Source organism: Lissotriton helveticus, chromosome 9, assembly GCF_964261635.1.
Source record: "Lissotriton helveticus chromosome 9, aLisHel1.1, whole genome shotgun sequence".
Classification (NCBI taxonomy): Eukaryota; Metazoa; Chordata; class Amphibia; order Caudata; family Salamandridae; genus Lissotriton; species Lissotriton helveticus.
In genome coordinates, this window is record NC_136070.1 from 1,282,996,204 (window position 1) to 1,283,006,934 (window position 10,731).

Below are 10,731 nucleotides of genomic sequence, written 5' to 3' on the forward strand. Positions count from 1 at the left end.
AAAAGTCTGGAAACCTTGAAGGGCTGATTTTGTACACTATAAAGGACTCTGCCCCTGATTGGTTCGCACATGTGACACTGACTTTTTCCTAAATCCGATAGAGTCATAATGTCCTTTTGGTGAAAATCCATTAAAAAAATGTATCATAAAGTAGCGCGCGCAGGCACGCACTCGCTGTAACCAATTTAAACACACAGAAGCAAACGCGCTCATAGCTAGCACAGGCTCCTTGGCAGAATGCCACGCGGACACTTGTCGAGCATGCAGCTTTTGCAACACCTGATATGCTTCTTACTTGCAGTGACTTGTGCTGCTGGCAGTAGGGTTTTGTTCCCCGGGAGATAAAGCCCACATTCGGGGCAGGGGTGTCACTCAGGGCACTTGCTTATCTTTGCTCAAACGCTTTATCGGCCCCCTCAGCCCATGACCGAGTCTCCTCGGCCCGGAGCGCTCGTGAGGTCATTTCACGGCGCTCGCTCCCCACGCTGTGTAATTCCCTCAGCGCAGTGATGGGACAGCATCTGAACAACCAAGATGACGGATATGGGGGTGAACCATGATGGACTGGCGTCCTTGGGGTGGGGCGGACATCACCGACTGCCCCCCCCCCTCGCGGATGTCCAACGCCTCAATGCCCTCTCTTACGAGTATGTGCGATTTCCCTCACCCCCCTCCTCTCACTCCTGCGTCTCGCATTGGAGGAGAGGTGTTGAGTGGAGGCTTTTATTCATATCTGGGCTGCGGCCCCCCCGTTGCTCGCACCGAGGGCTGCCTGGCGGTGCTGCGGGGGCGGGAGGAGGATGGCAGTGAAGCAAGGCGGAGCAGGCTGACACCGGGCAGCGAGAGATCCGGGGAGGGAGCAAGGCTGGAGACGGAGGGTGGGGGACAAGAGCGGAGAGTCGTGTGTGAGACACTGTGCGTGTGGGGGGCTCTGTGCGTGTGTGTGGCATTTGCGAGAGATTAAGCTATTGGCATTGTAAATGACAATGCCATTTATTTATCTGTTTTCAAAATCAACACAAATTAAAATGTTGTCATTTACAATGCCAATAGCTCTAACTTTTGCAAAGGCGAGACCGTTGCATTGTAAATGCTTGTTACATTTTTCTTGAAAGGATGCCATTTGTGGCTAGTTCTTATTTATAGAGAAAAGGCTAACTTCTGAGTTAGTTTAGTTCGTCTGAGACTGAACCAAACAACCGAAAAACGGAGTCCTACACTTACATATCAGAATGAGTCATTCTTACTAAGAAAGTCTAATCCAGATGCTGAAAAATACCTGTTTGGGATACCACAGAAGGAACAGTTTAAGTACAGGCCGACTTCTATTATGGTAGTTCAGTACTCTGCGGGCATGACATCACCCGATGGGGACAGGGTGTCTGCCCTGCCCCTTCTCTTCATGGAGCAAAACTATTGAGCATCCTTTCGAAGTGTCGACCATCAATACACCCTACTCGTCGCCTTCTGTCCCCTCAAAGTAACAAACTGTCAGCCCCCTCGTTGGGCAGCAGTAGCCCCTCCTCTCTTTACTGATGGGGTCAATTACCCATCCTCCAATCACTGGACAGGACTGTAAGCCCACCCACAAACAACTAGATCAGTATGTCAACACTCCCCTCCCACCATGGATCAGTACCGTCACTCTACTACTCAAAAGTAGTCATCGGTGTCATGGGCAGCAGCAGTCGCCCCCCCCCCCCCATGCAATGTCAATCCATCAAAATAGTTGAACTGTCGCAGATGCATCCCTCCCACCCCGACAGGGCAGTGTTGGTGGCGCCCCTTATTGATCAACAAGGCCAGCTCCACCTGTCCACTCACAGGGCAGTAGCATCAAACTTCTGATTGCCCCCCTAACCCTAAGCACTATTCAGCGATGTTGACCCTCTATAAAGGAGCAGTGCCCCCCACCCCTGGGCCAGTGGTTTCACTACCTCTCCCCTGGCAGACCTGTCACACCCCAATCTTAACCATGGGACAGTGGTGTCAGACCCCCGCACACACACTAATTCACAGGGTGTCAGCCCCCTCCCATATACACACATTCACAGGGTGTCAGCCCCCCCATATACACACTCATTTACAGGGTGTCAGCCCCCCCCATATACACACATTCACAGGGTGTCAGCCCCCCCCCCATATACACACTCATTTACAGGGTGTCAGCCCCCCCATATACACACTCATTCACAGGGTGTCAGCACCCCCATACACACTCATTCACAGGGTGTCACCCCCCCCATACACACTCATTCACAGGGTGTCAGCCCCCCATATACACACTCATTCACAGGGTGCCAGCCCCCCCCCCATATACACACTCATTCACAGGGTGTCAGACCCCCCCCCATATACACACTCATTTACAGGGTGTCACCACCCCCCATATACACACATTCACAGGGTGTCAGCCCCCCCATATACACACTCATTCACAGGGTGCCAGCCCCCCCCCCCCCATATACACACTCATTCACAGGGTGTCAGACGCCCCCCCCCATATACACACTCATTTACAGGGTGTCACCACCCCCCATATACACACATTCACAGGGTGTCAGCCCCCCCATATACACACTCATTCACAGGGTGCCAGCCCCCCCCCCCATATACACACTCATTCACAGGGTGTCAGACCCCCCCCCCCCCATATACACACTCATTCACAGGGTGTCAGCCCCCCCATATACACACTCATTTACAGGGTGTCACCACCCCCCATATACACACATTCACAGGGTGTCAGCCCCCCCATATACACACTCATTCACAGGGTGCCAGCCCCCCCCCCCCATATACACACTCATTCACAGGGTGTCAGACGCCCCCCCCCATATACACACTCATTTACAGGGTGTCACCACCCCCCATATACACACATTCACAGGGTGTCAGACCCCCCCCCCCCCATATACACACTCATTCACAGGGTGCCAGCCCCCCCCCCCCCCCCATATACACACTCATTCACAGGGTGTCAGACGCCCCCCCCCCATATACACACTCATTTACAGGGTGTCACCACCCCCCATATACACACATTCACAGGGTGTCAGCCCCCCCATATACACACTCATTCACAGGGTGCCAGCCCCCCCCCCCCATATACACACTCATTCACAGGGTGTCAGACCCCCCCCCCCATATACACACTCATTCACAGGGTGTCAGCCCCCCCATATACACACTCATTTACAGGGTGTCACCACCCCCCATATACACACATTCACAGGGTGTCAGCCCCCCCATATACACACTCATTCACAGGGTGCCAGCCCCCCCCCCCCCATATACACACTCATTCACAGGGTGTCAGACGCCCCCCCCCCCCATATACACACTCATTTACAGGGTGTCACCACCCCCCATATACACACATTCACAGGGTGTCAGCCCCCCCATATACACACTCATTCACAGGGTGCCAGCCCCCCCCCCCCATATACACACTCATTCACAGGGTGTCAGACCCCCCCCCCCCCATATACACACTCATTCACAGGGTGTCAGCCCCCCCATATACACACTCATTTACAGGGTGTCACCACCCCCCATATACACACACATTCACAGGGTGTCAGACCCCCCCCCCCCATATACACACTCATTTACAGGGTGTCACCACCCCCCATATACACACTCATTCACAGGGTGTCAGCCCCCCCATACACACTCATTTACAGGGTGTCACCACCCCCCATATACACACACATTCACAGGGTGTCAGCGCCCCCCCCATATAGACACTAATTCACAGGTGTCAGTCCCCCCCCCTAATCTCCTTAATTCACCCTGTCACTGATCACTAGTCAGCTTCGCCCCCTCTCATGAGGGGGGGGCCTTTGACACCCCGACCCCCCCTCTCTCCTGGGGCAATAGCCCCCCTGCCCCTCCCACACATTGACAGGGTGTCAGAGCCCACCCATCTCCACGGGGCACCCTGTCAATGATCACTAGTGTCACCCACGGGGGGGGGGGGCATTTACACCCGCCCCCCCCTTTACCCTCTCCTGGGGCAGGATGTCACCCCCCCCCCCTCCAGGGGGCAGTAGTATCGCAGCCCCCTCCCAGCAGGACAGCTGCCCCCTCCACCCCCCCATGGGACAGCTGGGGGACACCCCCCCCCAGAGATCATCATCGCCCCCTCCCCCAGATCAGCCCCCCCGCGCGCCTGAGACCTTTGAGCGCCTCCTGCAGCCGGTCCAGGTCCATGGTCATCGCTGGGGGGGCGGCGCCGGGCTCCTCTCGTCACCCTCACCGGACGCACCGACACCGGGACAAGCTCAGCCCCGCCGCCGCCGAGGCCCTTCACAATAACCAGCCCCCAACATGGCGGCCGTGACGTCACGCAGGGGGAGGGCCATAGAGAGGCGGGGGACGGGCCAGCGCGCCGCGGCTCCGCCCACCAGACGAACGCGACACTGGAGCCGGAAGTGGGGGAGATGGCCTAGCCCCGCCCATGTCTCCACCCACTGGGCCGTCTTCACTGGTAGACAGTGGAGAGGGGCACGGCCCCTGACGTCATCTACGGAGGAACGAGAAAAACAGAGCCAATGACGCCACGCCCGTCTAGAACTAGAGCGCCAACCACGCTAAGTCAGGTACCCTGAACCAGGGACGGCTGCACAGCGGCCATGTTGGAACCCTCCAGCTTCAGACCAATCAAATGTCTCATTTGTATGACGTCAGCTTGGGTGCAATAGTATAGTTAAACCCCAGGACACCAATGCTAAACGGCTCTGACTCCACAATATGGGACTAATAACCCAGATCCATGTCAGCTTTGTCTCTGACACCTGTGCAACAGCAGCCTCTATTCCTGGGTCTGCACCTGGATGGATATATGCATCTGCCCTACGGTCCTCCTATAAGTTTCTGGCATATATGTCCATCAATGCAACACACTGGTATAATGTTCCTCTTTATCCCCACATCAGACACTGTGAGTCGCTTTGGTTGCAGAACCATTTATTCAAGGTAAGTTAAGTTATAAGTAAGCATAAAGCGCCGAGCGTCTTAACAGGTAGAGCTCCGGTCGCCAACTGTCATTTCCCCGCTTCGCGCCTTCAATCTCTCCTCACTGCGCATGCGTGCGCACTCCGCTCTTGCCTACGGCGTGACGCGTCATCGCGTTCACGCTCGTAGACTAGAGCGCACACCACAACTGGGAGTGGCAACACTCGATATCAGCCAACTTATCAAAGACTCAGGGGCATATTTACAATAACTGGCGCATCCCTGCATATCAGCAGGGATGCGCCAGTTATTGTGCGTCACGGCTCTGCCACACTCAATGCGCCGCATTTACAATGCGGCGCACCATGGAGCAAAAAGGGACAGATGCGTGACGCATCTGCTACCGTAAAGGTGGCGCATTGCTGGAGTTGCGTCGCAAGCACAACGCAGCTCCAGCAATGCTCTGGGGTGTCCTATCGTTACAATGCTGCGTCAATCCTTACGCCTGCTTCAAGCAGGCACAGGGTTTTGACGCAGCATGGGTTTAAAAGTGACTGAGTGAAATCTTGTAGATTTCACTCAGGCACTTTTAGGAGGCGTTCCTGCGCCAGAAAGCCCCCCCTGCGCAGGAACGCCTACATGTGGCGCAGGGCTTTACAATGTGACACATCTCCCAGATGCGTCACGTTGTAAGTACCCCACACCATGGTGCAGGATTTCCGTCGCCGCTGCGTCACAAAAGTGATGCAACAGTGGCGTAAAAGAGGCGCAACGGGCTTGTAAATCTGCCCAAAAGTGTCACGTCTAGTCTGTTTCTATGATAACTCTTTCAGTGAGTTTGTTTTTCAGTGTAGGTGATGTAGTGTCTGGTAAATATGATGTATAGCGGGATCCTTCTGGTTCCTGACGGACTCCGTAGAAGAATGACATGATCATTTGAGTGTGTCTGGGTGTGGTTAAAGTTCATGACGCAATGCATAAAGTTAGTTAACGGTTGCACTCTAAAGAATACAATCGTGCACTACAGAGCTTTGTGTGCGGCTTGGTCATTTCATGCTACCGGGCTGGGGAGGACACTACAACTGGCGACGAGGATCGAATCTGCAACCCGAAATAATGAGATTGCTCTCCCTGAGAGTTTGCGAGGTCCAATAAACTGCTTGTGTGTGCCACGTGAGCCTCAGTAGAAGACAGTCAACGCTTGGCATATGTGGAGTCAAAGCGCCACTCCAACCAGTGCTGGACTTTCAAAGAAGGTGAAAGCCCTATGGAAAGTTCAGTTACAGAGGGCCTGGAAACTGCTGGTAAGGCTAAAAGAAGAGGTACTCTGCCGCAACATAACACATATCCAGACTACATAAAGTACATTAGCGCTAAAAGCAGCGACAACCAGGTAAGGCAGTAAGGGCTGGCATGGATCGGGGTGGGGGCAGGAAGGGGGGGAGTAAGGAGGTTTAAAAAAGAAAAAATAGCCCTCCTGATTGCCGTGTCTCTTCTCCACAGTCTCTCCTCCGCCGTCTCTCCCCTGGGGCCGGAACAGGAAGCAGGCAGGCTTTCCAGAGCCAATCACAACGCTGCAATGCCACTTTTTGCCTGATACCTGATGCACTTTTCCTTGGTGTGCCCTGGGTCCCTGCCAATCAGGTACCCAGGGCCTGTGTTCCTTCCCTAAAAACTATATAAAAGCCTAAACTCAATTGGCATCTCTGGCCACATGTCAGCCCCTAGTAAATGGTACCCTAGGTACCCAGGGCATTGTGACCAGAGAAGACCCCTAAGGGGTGCAGCACTTATTGTGCCACCCTTAGGGGCCCTCTACCTTGACACACACACACTGCCTTTGCAGGCTGAGTGTCCTGGTGCAGAACTAAACAAAGAGTCAACATGGCACATATCCCTGTGTGCCATGCCCACAAACCTACAGCCCTGGCATACATCAGTCACCCCTCTAGCTGGGTGCTCTATGCCAGTGGTGTGGGCACAGGTGCATGAGCCCTGTGCCCCTACAGTACCCAGGGCCATTCCTGGGCACTGTAAGTGCATTGATGCCATTAAGAGTATATGGTGCTGGGAGGTTGTCATTACGAACTCCACAGCATCATAATGGCTACACTGAACACTTACACATTAGCACATTAAACCCACACTGATGCCAGTGTGGGATTTAATGTAAAATGCACTACAGCGGGCATCTTAGAGATGCCCCTGAAAACCTAACCTACAATCCACGTCTTGTCTGAGAGGCTGCCTAGGCTGCCACCCAGCAGACATGTTGCTGGACCCCTGGGTGGAGAGCCCCCCGCTCTCCTGGGCCTGCAACAATGCACATCCTGGGACGAGATGCCAAGCCTCCGCCCCCAGGATGGGCAGGGGAAGCTTCAAAGGCATTCCACCTTTGTGAGCTTCACCAGACCACTTGCTGTACTCAGCAACTGCCCCCACCAGTTCTGACCCCCACTCTGGTGAGAGGACTGGCAGGAAACCCTACGTCAGAAAAGGGTGTGTGCCAGCCTGTGGCCAACTCGACCCCTCAGGTGGGAGAGGCGATGCACGACCCCGGGCTCCGGCCATCTTGAAGATGGGGAGCCCTGCCCAATCACAGCTAGGCTCCCGCCCCCCTCCCACAGGAGAGGAGCAGGCTAGGGGGTGTAACCAGGCGGGCAACTAGAGCCAAATTTCGGGAGGAGGGCTGAAAAACATTTCGGGGGGATAATTCTTCCAACCATAGACACAGTGGCTGTAAGAAGGGGTGAACACACAACAAAACTCTCATTTACAAGTAAATGGTCTTTTAAAGACCTGTTAAGTACTCCGATGCGGCTGCAATTAGATGCCCGCCAGCCAGCGAAGCTGTCTCCGCCCGGGCTGACACACACGACGGGGGGGCTGAAGCCCCGTGAGCCCAATGGGTGTTGCTCGCCTGGGTGTACCCACCCCAGGACAGGGACCCCTTGGTCCCTGCCCTTGCCCTACCTGTAATGCCCCTGCATTTAGTATTTAGGGGCACCCTGAACCGTTTCCCACAGATCCGGATTCCAAACAAGAAAGAAGAACAAGGAGCAAGAAGACCTGCCGTGCAGCTGCTAAGAAGAGGAAGACACCAACTGATTTGTCCCCAGCCCTACCGGCCTCTCGACCCTCGAATTTGCTCCTGCTCAACCCCAGCGTCTCCAGTGGTCAGCAACCTCACAAACCCCGGAGGACCTGACTACTTTGTGACTCTGACTACCTGGGTTTCCCACGAGCAGTGGTACTGCTCAAAGCAAGTAACAAGCCCTGGCATCAGCCCGGAACCGCAAACCTTGCACACTCTGCACCCGCCAAGCCTGGCCTGTGCTGAAGTGAATAAAGACCTGAGGACGTTCCCCTGGCAATTCTGACCTGGAATCCAGTGCCCAAGGACCCTCCTCGACAACCCAGACAACGCCTGCAGCCTCAGGACAAGGGACCCCTCCAGCCGCGACCAGCAGGGGGTAAGATTTCCCGACCTCAAAAGACACCCCTGCACCCGGCACCCCACGGCCCCCTGTGCCCAACTCTGGGGTGCCTACCTACCCTCCAAGATCCCAACTTACCCGTCGAAGTGTTGGTCGCACCAGAGGATCCTCCGTCCCCGAGCCTGCAGCCTTTGTTCCCTTTTCCAGATCTCCATTGAATAACATCGAGCGCCCAAAAGCACCCAGCCGCCCGAGTGCCCCTGGCAGTGCAACCTTTGTCCTATTCTACTTCCCCATTTGCCCTGAGCAAGTGACCAGGAGCTCAGCTCCCACAGCCGTGTGGCCTGCTAGCCAGCAGCCACCAACCGAAGGCCCCCTGCCTCTCATTGGATAACCTGGGCCTAACTACCTCTGCACTCGGCTGCCCCTGTGCCGCTGAGGGTATACCAACTGTACCTACCTGACCCTGGGGGACCCCTGAGTCTATGCCCAGAACCTTAACTTCACCAGTCGAGTACTCACCTGGAAACCGATAACTCACTTACCTGCCATAGGATAACATTGACTGGTTTGACTCGAAAATTCTTCTAACGGTGAAGTTTTGAAACTCTGAAATATTCCGATAAAATCAGTCGAATACCGAATTACGAAGTACTCACCTGTGATCAGAAGAGAAGCCAGTACTGTACCTTGTAGCCCAGTACTGAACCGCAAAAGTAATCCTAACAGGGTTTACTAGTAACCTGAATTTTCTCCATAGGAATCCATTGTCTGCTTTTCTATGAAATTTCTTCTGTCTACTTTTGAAAACTTGAAATATTCCTTAAAAATCGTACCAACTACTGAAACGTAATTACTTATCTGTCTTAAGTAGAGATCCCAGTGCTGGACCAAGGAGCCCTGTACTGAATTACAAAAGTAACGAGAACGTACTGTACCTGTAACCTGAATTTTCTCCCATTGGATAACATTGCTAGATTTTCACTGAAAAGTTTCTAAGTGTGAACTTTTAAAATACCTTTTTATTCTTTAAAAATCATTGCAATAACGAAAAAATTGTACTAAACTGTTTTCAGCTTAGACCCCAGGACTGAATCTAGGATCCAGTCCTGGAGTTACAAAAGTAATCGATAAAGTAATCAGCTGCATTGATGTAGAGAAACCCATTGAGCTCAATGTTAAACTGTGTTTAGAATTGTGTTGCCTACTGCAACCATTGCACCTATTGTGTTTACAAAGTTTATTGCTTGCAAAGTAATTACATGAGAGTACTCATATCGAGAAAAGTATATTTTGATGCCTGTTGGTTCTAAAAATAAAACAACTATTTCTTGGATATAAAAACAACTGGCCCGGAGTTTAGTCTTTGAGTGTGTGAAACCTTTTGCTGACTGAGTGTGTACAACTAATGCTTTACACTGTCCTCTGGTACTGCCTTACTGCTCGACCAAGCTACCACTTTGGAGAGCAAGGTCAGTTCTGACTTTAACCTCTGTTATACCTCTGGGGATTGTGGACTCTATACACACTGTACCTTACTTTGGTCCAGTATATATAGAGCCACCTTCTCACAGACACTGGTGCCAAACAATGGCACTTTTCGCTACATGAACAACATGTCACAGATCATTACGTTTCTTTCCTTCTTCAAATATAACCTATATCCCCTTGAACTCTACATCCCAGTGGATTCCTAAAAAACATCTTTCTAGTCTAGAAGTAGAGATCGCCAAAGTCTTTTGGCATTGTTGCTCAACCCACCAAACATCGGTGCTAGCCCTTCACTTGCCAGGCAAACAGAACTCAGTCGTGGAATGGAATTCCTGATGTATGAGGGGTTCCAGCAAATGGAAACTAAACACTGCATTGTTCTCCTAGATTCTGACAAAATGGGGTCCATGTCATATGGCCCTTTTTGCATCATGTCTGACTTCCCAATTACCATTGTTCAACAGTTGAAAACAAGGCCCTCTGGACTAGGAAAAGGACACCTTTGTGCAGACCTGGCCAGGCCTTAACTACGCCTTTCCTCCCGTTCCCATGATATTGAAGGTAACCCTCCAAGTCAGGACACAAGCAGCAGAACTCATTTTGATGTCACCCTTCTTGAGGAAGCCAGTTGGTTCCCAATTCTCCTGGTACTGTCTTGCGACATTCCCATCTTATTTCACCTGTTCCCCAATCTACTACTGGAGCCTCGAACCAACACCATCCTTTGGTGTTGCTCCTACAGCTAAGATCAATGGCCTGGAGACTTTCTGGAGAAGCTGGAAAGTTCCAGGACTTTTGAAGAAAGCTTTTGACCTCTTCGATAACGCCTGGTCCAACTCAACTC

The 10,731-nt window shown here is 52.7% G+C and overlaps 1 protein-coding gene across 2 annotated transcripts in view; it reads right to left on the reverse strand.

Annotated features, from left to right (window-relative positions):
* PPP4R2 (protein phosphatase 4 regulatory subunit 2) overlaps positions 1 to 4,367 on the reverse strand; it is an 86,106-nt gene extending 81,739 nt beyond the window's left edge. The window contains exon 1 of one of the 2 annotated variants that reach the window (XM_078661876.1): positions 4,182 to 4,367. In XM_078661876.1, coding sequence (XP_078518002.1) covers positions 4,182 to 4,221 — 40 coding nt within the window. In that variant the 5' untranslated portion in view covers positions 4,222 to 4,367. The remainder of the gene's footprint in view (positions 1 to 4,181) is intronic. The other variant, XM_078661875.1, reaches the window with a different exon arrangement.
* Positions 4,368 to 10,731: the final 6,364 nt, after the last annotated feature.